Here is a 24,475-nt window from a genome sequence, read left to right as displayed (position 1 = left end):
CTAAATAAACAAAAAAACATGTATTATATAAAATGTTTCTGTCCATGTATTTTGTCGTTGAAACGGCTGCCTTTTTAGAGTTATTTTTTGGGGTGATATTTTGAAGCTTATAAAGCTTTTGTTTAGATTTTTAATAGGTTATCCTTGCAGTATTTTTTTTTTACAATTTACTTTCAAAAAAGTTTGTTTTTCTTACAGTATTGCTGCTGTAGGCATAAACCACAAATTGGCGTCTTTTCTTTAGTATTATTTCTATATCAAATTGCTGCTTAATATCCTCTATACCACAATCATTAGAAATGTTATGTGCGTATTCATTCATACCACCACTGTCACGACGATTATGGTGATAAAGTTTACTATTTGCATTTGTTTTATATCCTATGAGCATTTGACACAAGCTCCCTCCACGTCAAAGTCAAGAACCATTAATTTTGTCTCTTCAGTTCCATTGCGAGAACCTACTGCACATATCAGTTTAGTGTCATTGGCTCTGTAGAAAGAAACAAAGAAAGAGAGAGAGAGAGTTTTGTGATTAAGAAAAATGTTTGATAAATCAGAATATAATTTAAAAGTTACCTTATACGCCACACAACACCTCCCGAACCACCAGATTCAAGTGACACAAGATTACGTATAAATTCCCCAGTCTTTACATCCCATAGTTTAACGGTACCATCATCTGAACTGGTAACCACAAATCGTGAGTTGAACTGCAGACATGTAACAGCAGATTGGTGTTTATTTGGTCCTGCAATATTAAAGGAAATATGTTAATGTATAGAAAGAAAATAAAGACAATTTGTGGGAAATACTTTCGGCTTTTGGTAAAGCATGTTGTCTATTGTCCAAACCAATCAGTGTTGCCAACGAAAGGCGCGATTTTTTGTTGGATTTATCTTTACATCTTTGAGCAGAGTTTTGCGGTCTGACCACTGAGGACACAGTTTATCAAATAAAACAAAAGTTATAACAAATTATAAGACCCAACAGTATGTCGAATTGGAATATAGACGCCACAAAGACACCATCAGATAAAGCTATCCAATTGCAGATTTCCAGCTTGGTTTCACACACATATCAGCCGTAAACTTGGATTGTGGCATAATGTAAACGGAACTCAACCTGCTATGTACTAGATTGAAATAAAGAAGTGTCCCAGTCGTGTCAGGACAGATCTTTAAAATTCCGAAAGATGTCCAAGCTTACAATATTTAGCTGCTAGATACGAAATGGTCTAGTACTCACAAAATATCACCAACTATTTTCGTATAAATGCTTCGGAGTACATCCACCATAAATATATTCATCTGTTTAGACACACCAAATTAGTTTTTCCTCAACTCGAGCTGAATGGCGTAATCGCCTCAATTCCTATTGGACAAGTATTGACGACAGTGTGCAAAAATTCAGGCACATCACCTTTCCAACTCAATCTTTAGCTTGTGGAAGGAGCGACGCTCTTATACACCGAACTACCTTCTTTCTACAGTACATTCGTTTTACAAACCCTAAAACAACACTTACATCTTGCTCAACGAGAACATGGTCATTGTTAATGGCATAGATCAGCAACGATGACGTAAGCGCTACATATTAACCTTAATCCCACGATAGTGGGCTCTTTGTACCGGATTGACCCGAAACCAGAAGCGTTTCGAGCAGTGGCTGCCAACCCAGCATCAAACCTATGCTGCTGCATACAGCAACAGCCTAACCTAGCAAGCAAACTTCTTCCGCCAACGAAATCTGAAGTCATCTGCGGAAAAGACTAGTTTGTCCTATTCACTTCCGGAACGAGAAAGTCAACTTTAAGCTTGACTTTGTGGCCATAGCCAGCTTTATCTCCACTTTTTATACTGTTAAGATTCTTGAGATGGTTGGTTGGTCCTCAACTTACATCAAACCGAAAGTGAAATCCAGTTACAAAATTCCAAAACCATAAGCTGGCGATATCCTCAGGTGAGGATAAAACGATATTGATAGGGACGTAGAAATTCATCGGTCGACGGTTTGTAACTAGCGGCTGCTGACTGGACTGCCTTTTCGAGTGGCACACAATGGCGAGCATGACAAATGAGGATAATTTTCATGAGAAGACCAGGATGATGTCAGTCAGACTACCCAGTTCTAGCTGCCGCGAGCTTCTAATACACACAAAATATACATATTATTTTGTACACTTACCGGATAATGTTTGTAGACATTGACCGGTTGTAATATCCCAAACTTTTACAGTTGAATCTGCATTTCCGGACACTAAAATGTTCTCTCTCAATTCCATGCCTGAAGTTAAACTTTGATGGCCCATTAATGTATGTTTACAATTACCCGTCTCCACATCCCAGACACGTATTGATGTATCCAAAGAACCGCTTACCACATGAACGCCATCAAACTGTTGTAAATATAAACAATTGTTAACTAAAGCTCTTAAACAATCCAAAGAATAACTCACCTGTAGTGAATACACACGATTCGTATGACCTTGTAGGGTATGTAGACATTCCGATCTTTCTGGATGCCAAATTTTAACCATATAATCATAGGCACCAGAAACAATTAATTTTCCATCGTATTGCACACAACGTACCGCTGCCAAATGACCCGCTAATACCCGCAAACATGATCCCTGTTCAATGTCCCAAACACGTAGAGTTGCATCTCGAGAACCGCTAACAACTCTGTAACAATAATAATCGTCGTTGTTTTAGTATTGAATGTAGAAAATAAAAATATTTAAAAAGAGGATTTACTTGTTGCCATGCAAGTGCATACAGCGTACTGTAGATGTGTGTCCCAATAACGTGTGTACACATTGACCCGTTTCCATGTCCCACACCTTAAGAGTGCGATCTGTACTTCCTGAGATTATAATATTGCCGGACATTTGTGATGACCACACACCACCTGTATGACCCACTAGAGTACGCAAACACTAAGAGAAGAAATATTAAATTAATGACAATGTGCTGAGTTTAAGAAGACAATATTACTTACCCTGCCAGTGACAGCTGACCACACTTTCAATGTGTTATCGTCGGAGCCCGATACAATACGATTGCCCGAAAACTGCAGACATGTAATGACGTGTTCATCATGACCCTTTAGAACTTTGGGTTGTCTAATGGGTCTTGAACGCCAATTCATTTCGATTATATGTTGACGCATGTAGGCAGCCTTCCAAGGCGACGCTATGGGTGGCATGTTTCCTGCTCGACCACGTTTGGGACGATCTGTGCGAGGTTCGGTTAATATTTGACTTTGTCTACATTTTTCTTTCCACAGCAAATTGTCGTCGCATAAGAAGCGCCAGCTGCGGCAAGTTTGGGCAGCCCTTAGCAGATCTTGGGGATCCAAATAGGAAAGGACTTGCAAAGCCAATTCTCGAGGTAGTAAGGAAATAAAGTCTCGCTGGAATTGTGGTTCGATTACCTTCATCATATGGCGAACTTGTGTGGGTTCACAGTGCTCAATGAGGCGATCCACGGCCAGCAAACGTTCGGCATGGGACCACCGTTGAAATTGTTGAAGCCATTGTTGCAATTCGGGTGGCGGATTATCTCGTGTTGGTATTAATGAACGTGGTGTGCGCCTACCCAAAGGAGAACCTGTGGCTGAAGTTGCAAGTAAAGCTGATGATGGTGTCGAAACAAGGACCATGGTACCGGAGGCATTGTTATTCGACTGTGAGGATCTAGGAGTTGATGCAAAATCATATGCTATGCGTTTACGACTATTACTTTCTGTTGCTGAACCAATGTTGCCGCCACAACCACCACTACCCGTTATCGCTGTGGAATTGTAGTCATGATCCATGAGACGACTGTCGTGATATTTACGCTTACGATTGATGTTATAATCAGGCGAGGCGGCTGTGACATCTTCCGATATGGATAGATTTTGCATTATGTTGTAGGAAAGATCACCTCCACCATCTTTAGTACTACTTCCATAAGCTTGTGATGAGTCCAAATCATCAACTCCGTCATTAAGGTCGCTCATACTGCCTCCATGACTACTGCCGTCTCCGAAAGAGCTTTGATGACACGTGCATATTTCTTCAATGTCGGAATTGTTCTCTTCACAATCATTCCAAGCAGAGCTCTGATTGTTAAAAGAGAAATTACTATCTACATTGTGGTGGTGATCATTAAGCAAACGCAAGCCATTATTTATAAACTGAGAAATTTCTGGGCGACGACTGACACTATTGCGGCTGGAACTAGGACCGGCATTATTACTACCCCCAGCAGCTCCACCTAGACATATATCGTTCGCCACTACGGATGAGGAGGTGTCACTGTTGTTGCGGTTCCGCGATAAATATCTTTCGTTTGTTTGAGCGCTGGCATTGACTTGTCTGTGGCTTCTAGGTGGCGGGGCGTATTGACATCTAGCCGATGATGTTGAAGGTTGGACATCATCGTCCTGTTGATCGTTCGAAGAAGAGTTACTACTATGATTAGAATTATTTACCAGAGGCTGAATAGCACTGGTACGACTACAACCATTTTCAAAGACTCGAACTACTACCGATGATGAAGAGGATGATGTAGAAGAAGAAAATGAAGAGGAGGCTTTTGTTGCGGATGTTGAAGTTGATGATGATGTAGATGGCCCGGAGCAATCTTCTTGTGATTTCTCCTGACGTAAATAGTTTGGTTGTTTGTTGGTCACGGTGGAACTTGTAGATGAGGGTCTGGATATGAGACTATCATTTGAATTGGAATTTGAATAGATTTCGGAAGAACCCATTCCTGATGCCGCTCCAGGCTCAACTATGACCGATGTAAGGTTCGATGGCGTGGCGTTATTGGCGGATGTGGTGGTGGATGATGTTGCTAATGCTGAGGATACCATAACAGGTGACGATGATTTGTTCAATTGATTGTTTTCACTTATGCTGGGGACATTATGTGATGTCTTCATTTGATCTGTGTGTTGCTGTTGAGTATGATGACTTAGAGTGTTGCTCAGATTCATTTTGGCAGTTGATTTGGTCAGACGTACGACTAATTTTCGACTACTTGTTGGTGTGGCGGATAAATCTTTGTAGGTACATTTGCTGTCAGAAGAAAATCCTCTGGAATTGCTGCTTGTAGTTTGTTGTTGATGGTCATCGCCACTGCTGCTTGTAGATGCTGTGTTGCGAGACGACAGTTTGTCATTCATCATAAAACGTGATTTCACCATACCCAAATTCATTACATTGTCCTTGCTGAATGAACTTGTTTTTAGGATAATTCCACCCGTTAAACGTTGCTCGTGCTCAAAATCTCGACGTTCAATGAGGTCCATTGATTCAATATCTGACATCGAAGGCATAACTATGGATGAAGACGATGATGCTGCATTTGCCGAAGTGCTAACACCTCTGGACGAAGACATTGAGCTACTAGAGGGTAAATCCTGAGAATTTGTACAATTGCTAATCTGATTCAAGTTCATCTTTTTCAAGCGGGATGACATGCGTTCATTGTCCGAACTTCCAAGAGATTCTCTCAAATCGTATATAAGCTCTTTAGGTTGATGATGTTGTTTCCTACTAGCAACTGAAGAAGAGGAGGGTGTTTCGTCGCCAACATTTCCTGCGTCTTTTGAGAACTCATCACTTAGTCGTTTTGGTATGACGCTAGAATCATTGGCAAATTCATTGACACCTTTAGATGAAGAACTCATCTGGTCATGGTGGTGATGCAGGGAATGATGTTGCTGCTCCTCCACTACAGGTGTTTCCAGGAAAATCATGGCACCATTGGTGCTCATTATAACACCATTGTTTTTGGCATTCGAAGAGTTTCTTCCCGAAGACATATTTGAAGACTGATTGGTTGTGTTCATATTTTCTTCATCAGCATTTCCCCCCTCCTCGTCATCGTCATCATCAATTTCTTCAACCATATTTCCACCTACATTATTACTGATGATTTGACTCCTTGTTAATTCTTCATCTTCCACAATATCATGATCATCATCGTCGTCATCATCATCATCGTCATTGATTACATAAACTTCGGAAGAATTATAGAACGCATTACTACTAGCTGTCGATGAGCCAGTTGATGAATCCGATGACACTTTTATTATTTGTATGGCATCTGTTGAAGAACTGTTGTCATCATTAACGGTAGCTACATGCTCTGACGTTACTTCATCATCGTCACCATGTGTCGAAGATGGTGGTAACAAATTTGATGAACTTATTTCGTAAGCCTCCAATACACCGGACGTTGTGGTTTCATCATCAAGGACAACTTCGGCAAAAGCATGCTGTGAATTAGTTTCGAATTCCTCCTCCTGTAGTAGCGACATGGAGCGATGACTTCTTAGTGGCTTATAACAATCTACAGCTTTGTCGTTGTAGTTTGATTTTAAAGAAATATCAGAATGGCAGTAAGTTGTGGATGGTGTTGATGTTATTTTCTGCAACGAACTTTCCGGCTCTGATGACGTTGATGCCACACAATCTGCAGAAGTAGCTATTGAATCTGTTGTAGTTTTGGACAAATTTAATGCAACACTATTAAATTTATCGACACATTTTTCTTCCATAATACACCTTATTAGTTAAGGCTTTTTTGAATGTTATTATTGTTCAGATTTCTTTCTTTCATAGACTGTGGTAAACTTTACCAAATAATCACTAAAAAGAAAAGAATTGTAGGGTTTTAGAAGAAGTTTATATTTGATTTAATTTAAGAAATTATTATATAGATTTTGCGGAACGTAATTTGTTATTAAAATACATAGAATTGTCAAAAATTTGTATAATAATTTGAAATTCATTTTTTTTTTTTGGTTTTGTAAAATCACTGACACGTTAGAATATTATACACCCATATGTTTGCCACCGTTATTACCACTTCTACACACAAAGGTCAAAATAAATTCCCACACATTTTTTTAATAAAAAAACCTTTCAGAGGAATTGGTAGTTCTCTTTATGTTGTAGCGTCGATTCGTCGAAGGTAAAACGAACACAATTTATAATTACCACAAATTAATCAAACAGCGACATTCAATTGAAATAACGACAACAGCCACACCACTGCGAATCATTCAACTTCTTTTTCGATGCACTATAATCAACTCATAATTATTATGTCCAAGGGAGAGTAGTTAAAATTATATCCTCAACGTTTTCATACACAGAAAACATCACGAAAGAGTTTAGTACTATGTGCGACACATAACCGACGAAACGATCTTCACAAAACAAAACCAAACAGCCTACCAGTACAAATCCAAAACAGAAACTGCCAACATTCCGCAATGAAATTAAGAAAAAAACAAAAATGGCAAAATTCCCATAGTGGTGGAGACTGACTACACAGCAAACACAAAAGACAATAAACATACAATGCATACTAACGTACATACATATATATGTATGTATATATACATACTACGAAAGCCGGACTGATGGACGGACAGACAGTGCTGCATCCACAGAGGCATAAAAACGATGAATCGTATAAATGGAAGATGATAATAATTATGATGCTATTACAAAAACAAAATGAAAACAACAACACCGGCAGCAGCAGCAGAGGCATCAACTGCAGAATACCATACCATCCGTCCATCCTGCGTTTCATTACGAGAACGCAGCAGCCAAAAGATGACAAGCAAACAGTTTTTAGCTGTATGTGTTCGCCTCCATCTTGTTCTTTTTTTCTTATTTCTTCCCAGTGTGAACAACAATAGCCACCATGGTACTAAGATCACAACTGGTGACGACGACGACAACGGCAGTTGCTATTCTCACGTTGAGCAGCAAAAATGGTAGTAAAATAAGAAGATACAAATATACAATAACAACAACTAGACAACAGCATAACAAAACGATGGGAAAATACTCACACCACAACAACAAACATTCATTCACATGCACTCCGTATATTTTAGTAATCGTGTGGACGAAGAAGAACATAACAGAATGCATGTAATTCAACAAACATTTGTTTGGACCTAATAGCTGCTGCAAGACATTCCGCTATATATAGGCCCAAGATGGATGCAGCAGTTACAACAATATATTATTCTATTATATTGAAAGAAGCGTATGGGCCATTATTATATGTATTCTTTTACTATCTGATGGATTTGAAAACGCAAAATAAACCAATTTGGAGGCATAAAAAATATAATTTTAACATTGAAAGTTAATATCAAGAAGCTCCTCCTTGAAATTCAATCATCACTTTTAACTCTAAGTTGAGCGGGACGCTCTAAATCTGTTCGGTAAATCCAAAATATAACAAAAGAAGACTTGTAATAATGGGGGTATGTATGATAAACCAATGCTGACAGACAATTTATCTTGGAGAAGTTTTCGAATCATTGCCATTATATGAAGTCGGGCTATAGCAAAACATGGACCTACATATGTTGACAATTGTTGGTGTAAGGTTTTGAGACCACTGGGAGCCTCAAATGTCAAATAGCAGACAATTTGATCGAAAATGTAGCTATATCCTCAAAATATATCGGGAAGTACCACCGAAATATTGGGGCTTTACCAAAATATGACTGCAGGGAACCTTAAACGTCAAATAACGGGTAGTTCAGTCTAAAAAGTTGTTACAACATGGACCTATGTTGACAATTGTCACAAATGTCAAATTACAGCTAGTTTGTTTAAAATTTGTAGATAAAATCAGCAAAATACCGAAAATCTGGAGGTACCGTTATATGGGGCTCTGACTGAACTTGACCTGTCTATGGAAAAAGTCTATATTTTGTCTATTGCAAAAATATAGCGTGCCAGCATATTTATTGTGGACGCTATAGTAAATACAGCAGACGAACTCTGGTAAATCGATTCAGAATTTTATCCTGATCATGAATATACAGTTAGTCAACTTAATTATTGCAAAACCAAAATTACTACAAAATTTTAAATAAAACATCATTTTATTGGTATAAATAAATATCATTATTAATATTTTTGTTAACAATGCAATTCTTACACATGTTTATTAATATAATAAAATAAAAAGTAGCTAAATTTCACTAAACATTTTCTTAAAATTAACAAAAATGAGTAAAACTCATTATTTGCGCTGTCAACTAAAGAATTGCAAAATTCACAACTTTTCAGTCTTTCACGGTATTTTTCGAAAAGTTGGTTCTAATAGTTCGTATTCCCACATTTGGCATCAAAAACAGCTTGTAAACGTATCTGAATTTAATAAATAAGTTTCGGAATGTCATATTCCAATGGCATTTTTTAGCCATTCTTCTTTATTGCATTTTATTTAGTCCCCCAGGTAAGTGGGCGACCTATTCGCGACTTTTTCCTTGAGGTGTATCTATGAATTTTCGATTGGGGTAATATCTAGACACTGGAACGGGGTGTAAATGACTTTGGTACAGTTGTATAACAACCAAGTCTTACATAAATTAGATTTATGCTTAGGGTCGTTGTCTTGGTAGTACTTATATTGCAATTTGTTTAAATTTTCAGGGTCATCTGGCCCAAATTTCTTGACGCTTTTGGTTAAATATTTTCTCAAAGCATCTAAATAAACCTCCTATTTCATTGTTTCTTCCAAAATCAGGTTTTTACCAAGGTGACTGCTTGGTATACAACCCCATACTATAAGTGACAGTTTTCCGAACTTTACGGTATGTATTAAATTTTTGTTTTCCATGGCTTTCAAGGGTTTTCCCAATACTTTTTGAAGTCCATTGTGATAGGACAACATAATTTTAGTCTCATCAGAAAACATAACACCATCCCAATACTAAAAATGGCGTGAAAAGTTGTCTATAACAAGTCGGAATAGTTTCTATATATTGTGATAGGAGGGCAATGGTTTTTACCTAGTCTCTCGTGATGAGTGTTTGTTATTATGTACCACTTTTCTGACTTTTCCATGTGACACACTTACTCCAAAATCACTTTTAATTAGAAAAAGCTATTTTCTGGTGCTGCTTTGGGCTATTTCGTTAATTTATTTAATCATTCTACAGTCAATCCGTGAGGTTACTATTTTGGACCTGCCCTGTATCGCCCTCAGTTTGAACCTGGCTTCTTTCTCGGTGCGGTATATGATGTTGTATACACTTCTTAGCTTACGAGAGGTGATTTTAGGGATTTCTCTTTCGGATTTACTATTATTATAATTGGAATAGACCAAATGTAGCATATTTTCGAAACCGTTAACCTGACTTTCTCTTTTTCTGAATATACCGTCTATGTTACACACACAAAAATTAATTTATGATCAAAAATTATGGATCTACATGTCCACATACCACAAAAATCTTAAAAATCCTTAAATGCAAAAATTCGCGGGGGAAACTCCACGATTTTATTGCACATTTATTCATTTTGCAATTATTTAGTTGACACCACAAAAACCAGGTACTTATCCTTTTTGCCCGTTGTTTTTGTTATTTCCAACCGATTTCTGGATTTATTGGCTTGGTGTTGTCATTATCAGGTTAATCAACAGATATTTACAAAATGCCCAACATTATTGAAAGAATTTCTAGTAGTAATTCCTAATTAAACGTCTAAATTCTTAAAAATTCATCGTTTGCAATAATATAGTTGACTAACTGTATACACATTATATGGTAGCAAATGATTTATTCAATGTATTAGAAACGCAAACACAAACTTAATTTACCCTACATACTATGATGGAGGTTATAAAAGGCCCTTTTAAAAGGCCATCTTTGCCTTCCTGCTGTGCATATAATTTCTACAAAAAGGAACACAGTTTTGTTAACTTCTTGTCTGCTGCTACTACAGAGAACCCAGTTCGCTCAAACGTTCATTCGTTGTAGCTGTAGTCTTATAAAGAAGAAAAAAAAAAACAACAAAGAAATGAAATCTCCCAAGTGCAAAAACGATATAGCACAGCTACACAAACACAACAACAATAATAAACAATTGAAGCAAGGAAGAAACTGAGCCTGAGATTTCAAAAAGCAAAAAATGTAAACCAACAACAAGAATGGAATGTTGTTGTTCGTTTCAAAGGCCAATGATTTTGGATGGATAAAGAGCACCAAAAACAACATCACAACCAAGGCGGCAGAAATGTCTGCGACGGCGATTATTTTCCCAAAAATCACCTTGCAAAATATTTCCAAGTCAACACAATACCTTAACACCAGCATACCGATGAGCTGGATGCAGCACAAATATCAAGCATGGATATTGTTGCTCTGCCTGTTATACATGAATGATCCGAGTGTAGCGCTATTTTGTGTGTATGACTAATACAAATGTTAGTGTTATTACTATTACCAGAGGTAGTTTTTTTTTTTTTTGCTACAGCTAAGCAATTTTTGCGTGAGAACCATTTACATATCAAATTCGAATTCTGTTTTTCGTGGTCCCTTAACGAAGGAATTGAATTTTGTCTTGAAGAAGAAATATGTCTAAAAAATGTCTAAGTAAATTAAAGGAATAATATGATATGATATGATGGGTCGACATTTGCGTTTTTTGTGTTCCCAGAAATTTTCAGCTTATCGCTAAGGGAGGGTTCATTAACTTTCAAAATGTCATCTCTACACACCTGATGAGACGTATCGAGACAGGCTTTATTGAATACACACGAACTATTGACATATGGAGGGATTTCGGCTGGACCGACCTTTTTACACCACAAATTACATTGAAACCAGATTTCAGCAATTGGAAACTATACCAAATCGTTGACCCACATATGTATAAAGAAATTTTATTGTGAAACTGTTTTCTAAACTCTGGAAACACAAAATTCCTAATTATAGAAAATTCCGTCGGTAAATCGGACCAATACCTTCAAAATTCCTTTGCGCGTTCCGTTACAAGGTGGACACAAATCCCCATTTATATACAATTCCGTGGGTAAATCAGACCAATGCCTTCAAATTCCTTAACGCGTCTCGTCCAAAGGTGGACCTATATAGTCAGTTTAATTATTTTTTAAACTGACTATATAGATCCTAGCATCTGAAAACCCAAAATCCGAAATTACAACCAATTCGTGGATCAAAATTCCTTTGCGCGTTTCGTCACAAGGTGGACACAAAATCCCCATTTATATACAATACCGTGGGTAAATCGGATCAATGCCTTAACGCGTCTCGTTCAAAGATGGACCTATATAGTCAGTTTAATTATTTTTAAACTGACTATATAGATCCTAGCATCTGAAAATCCAAAATCCCAAGTTACAACCAATTCGTTGGTCAAATGTGGGCTAGACTCGAAAATATGTAATATGGAAGTGTTGCGCTAATGGGGGATCTAATAAATAATTGTTGCTAGAAATGTTAACCTCTGGAATCACAAATTACAACCAATTCGGATGGCAATTGGGAATATTATTTTCAAGATTCCATAAAGCGACGTGAGTCGTGCTATATACGCTATACCATAGCGTGGATCAATATAGTACATTTTCAATACCAAAAGTTTTACGAAGCCATAATTAGTTTCTGATACCTTCTTCAATTCTATCGGATTATAGAATGATTTTAAGATGGACAGACGTGGCTAAATTTTAAATTTCAGTATGATCAAGAAATTATTTACTTTGTGGGACCTAAAATGATTACTTTGAGGAGAAATGAAAACTTAATATACCCTCCATAATATTGTGGAGGGTATAAAAAGGACAAAAAAAAACACACACACACATCCGCAATATGACAAGAGTTATTACCGACCGAATACCTACTACTGGAACGACAGTGATTACTACAGTAGACTTGCCACGAAACCAACCAACAAGAACAACTGTAGACTTTGTGATGATAATGAAATGAAGACACCTATTATGTCAATGTCCAATACCTTCAATCTCCGCAAAATCTCAATTTTTATTCCAGCAGGAATCCTACAATAATCAACGGAAATCCAACAATAATCAAGAGTATAAAATACCTGGTGCAGCATGCCCTAAAATCGTGACAATCATCTTACTAAAAGGATTACTTCCATCAAACTACCATTCCCTCTTTTCTAGCAAATTTAACTACCTACATTGGCTGTCCTCCCCCATCTCATGAGAACATCATAAACATATATAACTTTCTCAAAATATTACATCTTCATCATAAAATATAATATTACAAATGCATTTAGTTTACTAATAATTTAATTCTAAATAACCCCGATAGCCCTAGTTGGTTGGAGCTTTTTATAATTTTTATTATAACTTTATTTGTAATATTTTTTGTTTAAATAAAATAAAAAAGTCTACCCTCCATTCAATGTATTAATTCCGTTTCCCTAAAAAGTCCCTTATTGACGTAAAAAAAAAATAATTTTTGAAAATGTGGTAAACTGGTATGAGTTGATTGTTAGGGTCCCCCACGAGGTATCCCTATGATGAGGTTAAATTTCAATTTATATATTTGCAATACTTTAAGCCTGCCCTAGAAGTCATGCTCTAAGACACGCCCTTCGGACTCGGCTATAAAAGGTATAACCCATATCATTGAGCTAGCCTTCCTTTGCAAGTTTTTTTTTTACGAAATTAATGGAGGTGATATATTTTGAGCTCCTAATTACTGAAAAAAATAGTTACAAAAAGTTATTATATGTTTATAGTATAAACTAAGTGGTGTTTTACATTTATACGATTGCTCGTACGAGATTTTGTCTCCTCTTTGTGGTGGTTATTCTTGTTAATCAGAGTTGCAAAACATAGTAAGAGAAATTGAAACAAAATTTAAGTTTTGCAATGAATTTGTGCATAAAAAATTATTTAACGCATAAAATGATTATTTTTTATGAGTTTTTTAACATTTTTATGAAATATTTTTTATAAAACACCTTCTTTTGACATAAAGAATTTTTAACAAAATGTACACTTGGTACAATGTTACAAAAAATGCAACACTGTGTGTGAAATTTACGAATATGATCAAAGAGGAGACAAAAAAAACACCACTATGCCAAATACTAAATCTTTTAAAATATTTCGTCATGAAATACTTTTTATACTTTATTTCTTCCCTTTTTTCAAGTCAGAAACCGTATTTACTAACACTATTTCAACTATTTCCAGAATCTTAAATATAAAAAAATTAAAATAAATATATAATTTTTTGGCGTTCTATTTTCAAAAAGGATATATAAAGTGATAAAGTAATATATTTTTTGGAATTTAATGATATGATGGAAATTTCCATCTTTGTACAAAGAAGGGCTAATATAAAATGCGATGCTCCCATTTATATTAAAGAAATTGTGAAGGCCAATAACACGTATTGCATACAACAAAATATTGTCAAACACATTTCATCTTCATATTTATACATTACAATTACAAATTATAACTAATTAAGGAAATAATTATTGAAATGAATGAAGGTTCCTGTGTAGCTCATATTTCACCGTGATTAACACATTGGGTACTGTTCGAAAACATCACATCCTGATACTAAAATTATTTCAAACAAGTTTAAATTTTGTCACCCATATTTCAAATGATTCGCTAAAACTCGTTTGATTTCTTTCATTCAACAACAACAATACAGTGATCAAGGGATCAGATCTATAAAATCGCTCTCATATCAATTAACATCCATTTCTAACAGGCAAACAAATATCATAACCACTATCTAATTGTGGTATCAATCTTTGCAAAAGTATACTATTACAACTAAACAAAATAATACCTTAGTTATTGACAGGTGTGACACAGTCAAGGGCTTAAGTCCATGGTGGTATTGAATGTCCGCAAATGTATGGTTCACAAAAATTGCAAATTACTATTCAATACAATATGATGTACTTATGTTCCACATCTTTCGAGTTATAGGGAAAAAGCAATTCTCCGAAAAGACTTAAAACACATACACCGTCATACAAATACATACTGTTATTTGGCAAAAATAAAGATTGAATTCGAATCAGCTGTAAAGCATAACAAATTTGCAATCAATGGGAAACGAAGATTCTCCATATAATATGTCTTTTACATAATATCGTAAATTACAACAATAAAAAGAAGAACAACAACTTGAACCTATACACAAAGTGTAAGAAAACCATTCAATGTATGTTTGTGTGTGTGTCGAAAGAGAGAGGCGAACAGAAAAATTCCCATAATGCATTTTAGGGCTTTGCAAATCTACAGGCTAACAAAATGAACAACAAGTCATTTTATAAAACCACCAGTCAGGTAGGTAGGAATATAAAGAAAACGCATCTTCATTGTCACTTTCATTTCACAGATGTGATATTTGCTTTACATCGATTTTTGGTAAATAACGATTCAGCACCGATGGCAGCTCATGTTTGGCTTATAGCTATCTTAATTTAATTATTCATTCCCATCATCATAATATACAACATTGTCTCATTGTGTCAACGAACCCTGCCAATATTCTCAACGTCCCACCTGTGTGTTTAGTATAGAGTATTTAATTTTTCTCAGGAAGTTATTGATCTTGTCGTGTTTGCACATTGTCAATTCTTTTTTGCATGAAAGGCCTAAACAGAAAAGTAATATGAAACTTTAAGAGATTTTAATATCCATTATTCGTTGTGGACAGACATACATACATAAATGTAAACAAGAGTCCTTGAAAAAGACCAGATTTTAGATTGTGGGAAATTTTAATTTAAATATTTTGTGCTCTCATGTAACTAGCTCTCACGTGCAATATGAACTTACATTTGAACTCGCCTAACCGTAAAAGTGTGTACCTGAATCTTCTACATCCTTAAAGTATACGAAGTCATGATCTCTATGGTTGGGACGTCGGTTTAGTAACCGACCAAAGAAAAAGACTACGGAAAGTGTTAAGATCAAGGAATATGCACCTAGAATGTGCTCATTTCACTACTTTAGTCATAAAAGGAATCATGACCTGGATTGCCTCCAGATTTATACCACTGCACAGTGGCCAAATTTCCGAAAATCCTGGCCAAAAATCGAACACTGCGTGTAGCTATGAAAAAATATATACGTTTCTTGTTTAATAAGCTGGTATAAAAGGATATCAAAGAAAACAATTCTCAACCCAGCAAAAAAAGTCCTCCCAACATAATGGGATTTGGAAAAGGACTTTTGGCAGCCGTAACTACTCACAAATCCCCTTTCTTCCCCATTATTTTTACAAGGGCATGTCGCACTGAGTTACTAGTTATTTATGACCACTAGAATATCTAGTTTTTCTGTGGCCACTAGAAGTTGAAAAGTAAGCTGAAAAAATTCTATTTTTAGAACAGTTGATGCGGAGAATTTGTTTTAAATTTGCTTTATTTTATTTAGCGCTCTGCCTGACTTGAACACATGAACCTCTGATTTCTAGCCAAATACACTACACACTCTGCCACGAACACACTCTGTCACTACCAACTGTTATTTTTTATTAACAAAAAGTCGAGTGCCTACGGTGAGCGTTGAACACACAACCCTAGGATTTAGTCGGACACACTCGGTCTGTGCCAACGTACTCAGCACTTAGAAAGGACGAAAGTAAGTAGGTTTGCCTTGTAAAATTTTTAAGAAATAATCCATCATTATTCAGATTACTAGTAATGAGAAAAGTAGCTTGTTTTCATAACGTTGTAATGGGTTACGTAATGACTACCGGATCCAAATTTTTGCTGGGAATATTTAAGTTGTTTTTAAATATTTTTTGGTGTAATTGTAATGAAAGGTATGTGAAACGAATTTAAAATGGTCAGTGTCGCCAATTAAGTGCGCCTTTTTTAATAATTGATGTCCGTACTTGTTGATTTTTTATATGTCAATTTTCACAATAAATGATGAAAATAGTTGTAAGATCGAGTTGGGCTGTGTACCTTATAATTTCATGAAAAGGGAAGAGTTTTTTTTACCAATTTCCATCGAAACATCCTGTACATATTTGCACTTTTCCTTTTTATGCGATATTTTGTCTTGGAGATATGTACAGATTTTCTTTCATTCAGAATGTCAGAATATAGCATAGGTAGGGTAACTTCTTGGCGTTTAGGTAAACTTTAGAATTTTGATGTATTCTAGGACCTATAGTAAAATTTTATGGCGAACAAATTTCTAGAATATTTTGATCTGATTCCATCACATTTTTTAGTAGATATTAAAGATTTTTGGAAAAAGGGACCAAAAAGACCCTTTTTATTACTCGCATTCTTGCCAGTAAAGTTGCCAAATACATTATACACCTAAAGTGCAAGGAACTCAAATATTTTCAAAACTGTAGAAATGGTAAAAGCTTGCAACCCCATTTTAGTTTCTTGGTTTTTTGGCAAAATTGATACAGATATTTCAGTGGTATGTAATACATATAGAGATTTCATTTCTTTGGTGACTTATAGTGAAATTTAGCGGAGAACATTTTTGCATTTGACGTAATTCTTCTAAAATGATGCTTTGTATGACAATTTTGCCAAAACCCACATGAAGTACGCCCTTAACCCTAGAATGTGTTTATAATTTTGCATATTTCTGGTGTTTAGGTGAGATATAGAGTTTTGGTGTATTGTAGGACCCATAGCAAAAATTGATGGCGAACAAACGTGTAGAATATTTTGATATGATACGATCACATTATATAGGAGAAGGGCCAAAAAGTCCCCTATAATGATCGCCTGGGGTTAAAAATATGAAAATGGAAACCAGCGACCCGAAAAGCATTAGAACCCAAGGTTAGGTCTAAATCCATTATTTTTTAGAGTTTTGGACAGTTTTTTCGTAAAATTGGCCACTGTGCACTGCATGAAAATATTGCCATATCCCGTATAAAAGTAAATTTACTTAACTTAATTAACTAAACTATCCGCTGGAATATAATGATAATCTACAGTAGAAGCAGAAATTAAACTACTTTCTTAAAACTCCTCGAAATCTTTAGGTACACGCAGTCTATGACCATATATAGCACCACGAAGAGTGAGAGAAAAGAATGCGGAGGAAAAGGTGGTAAATAAAAAAAATGATAAAAAAAACATAAAAAGGTGGTCACCAAAAAACATACGAACACCACAGCTGAACTGTTGTACAACCGTTTCTAACACGCTCATATTTACAGTTTTACCAGAAGCACATAGCTAAAGAATCAATCATCCGGTGATTATGCCCTTGAGGCAGGAAAAGAAAAGACGATTGTCTCTCCATTATATGAAAAGTATTATTGACTTAAGCCAATAGTAGCGAAATAATTGAACCCTAAAAATTCGGGTTTAGATCTGGTAAATCTACTATACTCCAAAATCCGGAAAAAAAGCTAAATTTGTTTGGATGAATTTAGTATAGGAAAAATTTCCATATCGCTAAAAAGTTGTATCAGAGGTTTTTAAATTAAGAATTTTGGAAATGGACTGAACAACATGGCAAGTGAACATTTCAATTTAAATTAACATTTTGGGAAATGTAAATGATCTTCGGCACGGATAGAGGAATTGGGGGAAAAAATTCTTGTAAATTAAAGATCAGATTGATGTCTTTTCGTAACTTTCAATTTATGGGACCCGATCATGAATACCAACTCCCCGTGAGTTGTCTCACTCTCTCCATTAAGTTTCAACGACAGAAAGACAAAACTCACGGGGAGTTTACATTCATGATCGGGCTGATGATTAATTTGAGCGAAAACGACATTTCCGAACCAAATTATGTCATCAAGTCAGTACAACTGTCATTACGATTTCGGACCCGAAATCAGACGTATAGTATCGGCCAGTACATTTTTTTGAAATGAAAATCTACGCCTAAAAGATGTGCTTGAGTCATCCAGAATAAAGAATACGCAACGAAATAATGATTTCAATGGTTTTTGTTATCCCTCAACTTGAGGGGTGCCTTAGTTTTGTCCGCTCATATTTGCGACCTAAAATGTTTTTTGAATTTTAACTTTTGTTTATTACATTCTGAATTCCTTATATTTGTGTTTTCAGTAATCTATATATATATAAAATTCTTCGAGACTGCCATGATGTTCGAAATTAAACTCCTCCGAAACCGCTGGACCGAATTCGATGAAATTTTGTATGTTGAGTTTTTAGGTCTGAGAATAGGTTTTTAGCTATTTTTTATACTGGTCAGTGGAGTGACCAGGGTACCTCCCCCACAACATTTTTTAAGAAAACGTGAAATCAAAGATAATTTTGGACGTATTGTTTAAAAATTGATTGCAATACTATGGTAATAACTGTCTTGATCCTGAGTGGTCATCTCGGAAGGGGAATATCGCGGTCAACCTAATTTTTTTTTAAAATTTATAATTATAGGTAATGTCCTTAATTTTAGTAAGCGTTACTACAAATACCCTATAAACACTGGCTTCCATAATTGGGAAAGCGCGATCAACCCCACATTTTGGAATACAGTACAACCCAAATAACATGGCCAAGGGACATGTACCCTTGACCGAAATTCCAAAAAAATCGATTGAGAAATAAGGCAAACATAATTTCAAAGATGGTTAAATAACTAGAACGTCTAAAAAATGTACATTGGTCACTAAAGCGATGGGCCAGAAATTCGGTGCATCTATAACAACGGGTTTTAACAAATCGCTAAATATCAGAGATTATTAGACGTATTGGTACTTAATACAATTGCAATTGTGGCCTCTGCCATTAATGGGTGTTTTGGAAGCAGAATACCGCGATTGCGTCCAATTTTTGAAAGCTTTATTCTTACACCACCATAAATTATATTCAAATCACGTTTAAGCCATTCAGGTTAAATAATGTGGCTAAAACATTAAAAATCCCCAATCGGTAGGTTTAGGTTTTATGAATGAAAACATGGTTTTATACCGACAATTCTCTGCTAAAATATTTGATACCTCCAAGGAAGACTAAATACCAAATATAGCCATTTCTCTTGAATAATGCCGCTAAAACCTTGAAAATATTGAAGGAAGGTATCGCTCAATGAAGGCTACATAAGAAACTTCTACCCACAATGAAGACAAAAAACTTCCAAATTATCTAAACTCGGGAGGTACCGTCCTATATGCCGTTTATACCCCCAAGGGAGACTAAGTACCAATTATAGCCATTTCGTATGAATAATGTGGCTATAAACTTGAAAATACCGAAGATCGAGAGGTACCGGTCAATAAAGACTACTTAGAAACCTGGACCTTAACCGAATATTCTATGTTTTATACCCACACTGAATACTAAATATCAAATTGCAGCCATTTCGGTGGGATAATGAGACTAAAACCTTAAACATTCCGAAAATCGGGCGGTCAGTCTGTGCTATATCAAAATGTGAACTGATATAACCAATTTTTAATACCAAACATGCTACGAGAAAAAATAAAAACCTCTGTACCAAATTGTAAAGCTCTATGTTAAATATCGCTGTATCTTGATTTCAACAGATAGACGGACATCGTTATATTCACTTATTTTTTATGTTGATCACGAATATATACTTTATAGGTTCTGCCACGAATATTCCGATGGTTTACAAAAAGAATCATAAAGTTAATTATACCATTCATATTATGGTGGAGGCTTTAATTAAAGTAATATTCTATTTTACATCTGGAGATACCATTGCATGAGGATTATACCAAAACGTCGATTTATCGTCAATTCGGTTCGAATATCAAGGGGTATCAATAGGTGTGTACAATAACTTTCCCGGCAAAAATTACTCAGCCAGTTCCAGCAACCTGTCTCAGTGAATTTTACTCTCTCAAGCAAGAAAAATTGCAGAAAGTTATGGAACAGCATTTTGCAAAAACTTGCAAGAAAGTCAGCCTTTTCCGAAAATGTATGAAAATTGTTTTTGTTTCTTTTGATGTTTTAAACCAAACGGAACAAAAACATAAATTTTAAAATTGCAGTTTACCTATTTAATGCTTTAATCCTATCCACAACGCTTTAGAATCTAAAAAAATGTGAAATTGTGAAATTTTCTTGGTCAAAAATGTTAACATTTCGAATTGTTTACATTGACAGGTGATTAAAAGTCAGCTGATCAGACTTGCAAATTTTTGCGGGACAAATTTTCCCAGCAAAAATTTGCAAGTTCTCAGTCACAAAACTCTTCAAAAATCTCTCCAAACTCGCTCTCTCTTGCTGGATAATTTCAGCATTCAGTAAAAATTTTTACGAATTTGTACAACTTTTTGGGTTATCGTACAGACCTAATATTAGATAGATACACTGTAGATAGATTACTAAGCCTTACACGGAAATCCAAAACGACGGGCCAGCAACGCGGAACCGGGTCAGCTAGTATAGATATAAATAAAAAGAAAAATACAAATAAAAATTACAACTTTGTTTTCTTAAAAAAATAGTTTTGGCCGATACCGTATCATGCGAAATTAGCTATTTAGGAATAGCTTTGCTGTGTAAAGGATATACGTAAGACATGAGAATGAACAAAGTCATATGAACACTGGTATTATGGTGGATCACCCGTGTGGGAAAGCACAAAACTTTTATATGTTTGTTCGTGTATAGAAAAGAAAAATACATATTCTGAACTGAAATGAATTAGTTGCCTTTTATATGGTTATATGGGGGTACTGAAAACCTCAAGTGTAAAATTACAGCTAGTTCAGTTAAAAAATGTAGCTAATATCCTCCAAATATCGAAAATCGGGGGGTGCAGTTATATGGGGGCTATTCCAAATTTGACGAGTTTTGGTTGAGAAGTTTCAGGACCACTGAGAACCTCAAACGGTTAATTACAGCTAGTTCGGTCAAAAACTTAGGTCAAATCCCCAAAATACCTAAAATCGGGAGGTACTGTTTATGAGGGCTATACCAAAAGGTGGACCTATATTGGCAATTTTTAGTGGAGAAGTTTTTGGTCATTGGGAACCTCAAATTCAAATTTCAGCTGATTCGGTCAAAAACTATAGCTAAGATACTTTAAATCTGGAGGTACATTTATATGGGGGCTATACCAAAACGTCGACCTCTTCCTACAATTTTTGGTGAAGAAGTTTCCCGACCTCTTGAAAGTCCAAGTGCCAAAATGGAGCCAATGTAGCTAGAATCTTAAAAATACCTTAAATCAGGAAGTTTGGTTTTATGGGGTCCCATACTAAGTTTTGACAAAATATTAAGAATACCAAATTTTGGAACGAATCGGTTGATCCGTTTGACAGACGCACATGGATAAATCGACTCCAAATTGTCTGAAAAGAATTTCATCCAAAAAAACTTGTGGTCTGAAACCATTATTTCAATGAGGCACATTTTTGGTCGTATCAAACTGTATATGGTAAAAGCAAAAAATGTTTTACAATTGATGAATCCTAGTTTCACCCTTACAGAATTCGCGAACTATTAACATATTCTATATAGCATGACTGTAAATCTTTAAAATGAAGTGTTTTAGGAGGGACCCCATAATGTCGAACATTAAAATTTATTTTCGTGGAAGCTGTGTTGGTATCAATGTAGAAAAATGGATAAAAATGGGTTGAAACCAACAAGTTATTTATGTTCCCTACCGATTTATGGCTTAACCTTACATTTCATAGACCTAAGCCCAAAGAAAGACTCAAAGAATACTCCATGGGCAACATGCTACTAGTGTATGATTTTTCGATATATCCACTGCAACCACCTAAAATTGATACTGACATTCTGAAGCCGGAATTTCGGGGTTTTTTGAATAATAGGATTATAGAACTCGTGATTTTACATCGTTTAATGTATATCTCATGAGTGTGCTCCACAGCATCCTTGCAATTGGAGTCTAAAGACCACAATTTGATGCGTGAATTTTCTTCAAAAACCAATTTTCTGCGTGTAAAATTTACAAGTGTCATTGAATTTCCTTTGAACACCTCGTGAATTTAATTTTTCTTTACGCGACGGATCTAAGGAGCCCTTCCGCGATCGAATCCACCCACTAAAACAGCGGATATAGATACCTTGAAAATAGGAAAATCAGCAAAAATGTATTTTGATAAATCCGCATACCAAACCGCGATTTTCTTTAAATTTTTTTACGTAAATGGAATCCCTTATACGCGATTATACTATTTGCGAAAACGCGTGTCATAAATTACAGGGACACGCGAGTAATATGGGTATCTTACGCAAAAAAAGAATGTGGAGGCACATCCGCGGTTCTTGAAGAACCTATTTGAAATAGGTGTATTTTTGATGGGTGCTACTGAAACCGGATGCACATCAAAATCGGTTACTCCCATCAAGAGTAATCGTGTGTAAACGAAGTTTCGACAAAATATTACGAAAGCATTGTTGACCGAATTGGTTAATCTGTTCGAGAGTTATCGTGCGCTCCAGCCAGACAGACTGACGGACATGGCAAAAACAACTACAAATTGTCTGAAACGGATTTCGTCCAAATATACTTGTCTAAAACCATATTTCGATGATGAAGATTTTGACCATATGAAAGTGTATATACTCATATTAGCATAAATGCTGAGGGTATAGAAACGTAAAAAGGTAGCAGCGTTTTAAACTCGACCCTTTGATGCTTAGGTTTGCTAAAGTTTGACATAACCATGTTGCGGTTTTATGGTTTTTGTAATAATTATATGAAGTGATTTAAGAATTAAGTCATAGTCTTGACACTCCCTTAAATGTTTTTGTTTCCTAATTACAATTATCTAATATTCATATTGTGTACGATTTCGAGGCTACTAAAATGTTTTAATCTCATTGTTTTCTACAATAATAAAAACAAAATTTATCGCATAAATAAAATCAAAATAATAACAAAAACTTACTTATCCATTCGTGACTTTAGGAGAAACATAGAAAATATGTAAACCACAAGTGTTCATCTGCAGGTCATACAAAACCAAATTAGAAGCAATAAAAAAGTGACCACATTAAAAGAATTGTCTGATGACAATTCTTTTCCATAACCTTAGAAAATGTTCATCATCATCGATCCAAAACAACATCCGACGACGACACCTGCAAAATGCAACACTGCGCGTCTAAATAAACATGGACACTACGCAACGACATATTAAAGAGGGGATAACACAATCACTCACACACATACACTAAAAACGCACACATATGACCAAGTCTCACGACACCCAGAAATATTTTCTTTTCTTCAATGTTTTACGAGATATATTTTCCCAAAAAATGTCTTTCATTTACATTTTTTGTTACTTTTCTTGAATTTTTATGGCATTAACGGCAATTTATTTCCTTTACAAATGTTTTTAGCAAATTGTGCTGCTTGCTAAGTCCAAAAACGTTCTTGAATTATGAAATTTTTTCTTCTTTTCGTTGTGAAGAAAACACACTGCAATTTTTTTTCATTTAACCACTCTTTCTTACCTCAAACCAATTAAGATGTCGTGTGTGGTTTCTATACTCTTGGTCAAATTTTCTTTTGGGAAAACGTTGTATGTTTTCCTGGATGATTGTTTTACTTTTCAGAACAATTGTAAATTATTTTGCAAGTTTTGTAGTGATATATAAGTATTTTTAAGAAAATAAACGACCAGCAGCAAAAAATTGCAGCTTATTAATTCTTTGACCGAAGAACAAAGCCGAAGTCAGTAAAGATTGTACTGC

At 35.5% G+C, this 24,475-nt stretch overlaps 1 protein-coding gene across 1 annotated transcript; it reads right to left on the bottom strand.

The window, feature by feature from the left end:
- Positions 1–249: 249 nt before the first annotated feature.
- LOC141400591 (F-box/WD repeat-containing protein 7-like) lies at positions 250–24,475 on the bottom strand. Its single transcript, XM_073979855.1, has 7 exons — positions 24,236–24,475; positions 3,001–6,646; positions 2,757–2,938; positions 2,459–2,684; positions 2,188–2,398; positions 580–751; positions 250–493 (listed from the first exon to the last, which is right to left on the bottom strand). Exons 2-7 carry the CDS (start codon positions 6,553–6,555, stop codon positions 382–384), a joined length of 4,458 nt encoding a protein of 1,485 aa, XP_073835956.1. The 5' UTR covers positions 6,556–6,646; positions 24,236–24,475; the 3' UTR covers positions 250–381.

The sequence above is a fragment of the Musca autumnalis genome, unplaced genomic scaffold (genome assembly GCF_047663935.1).
Source record: "Musca autumnalis isolate F117 unplaced genomic scaffold, ASM4766393v1 scaffold_4, whole genome shotgun sequence".
Taxonomy (NCBI): domain Eukaryota; kingdom Metazoa; phylum Arthropoda; class Insecta; order Diptera; family Muscidae; genus Musca; species Musca autumnalis.
Note: the sequence above shows the minus strand (reverse complement) of the source record. Positions and strands in the feature narration are given on the sequence as shown.

What these genes read in the sequence shown, in the direction of transcription:
- LOC141400591 (XM_073979855.1), bottom strand. Translation starts at nt 6,555, where the DNA reads ATGGAAGAAAAATGTGTCGATAAATTTAATAGTGTTGCATTAAATTTG. An exon ending in ATGCACTTGCATGGCAACAA is followed by an intron (nt 2,685 to 2,756) that starts GTAAATCCTCTT and finishes TTATTGTTACAG; the next exon opens with AGTTGTTAGCGGTTCTCGAG. An exon ending in ATGTCTACAAACATTATCCG is followed by an intron (nt 752 to 2,187) that starts GTAAGTGTACAA and finishes TTAATATTGCAG; the next exon opens with GACCAAATAAACACCAATCT.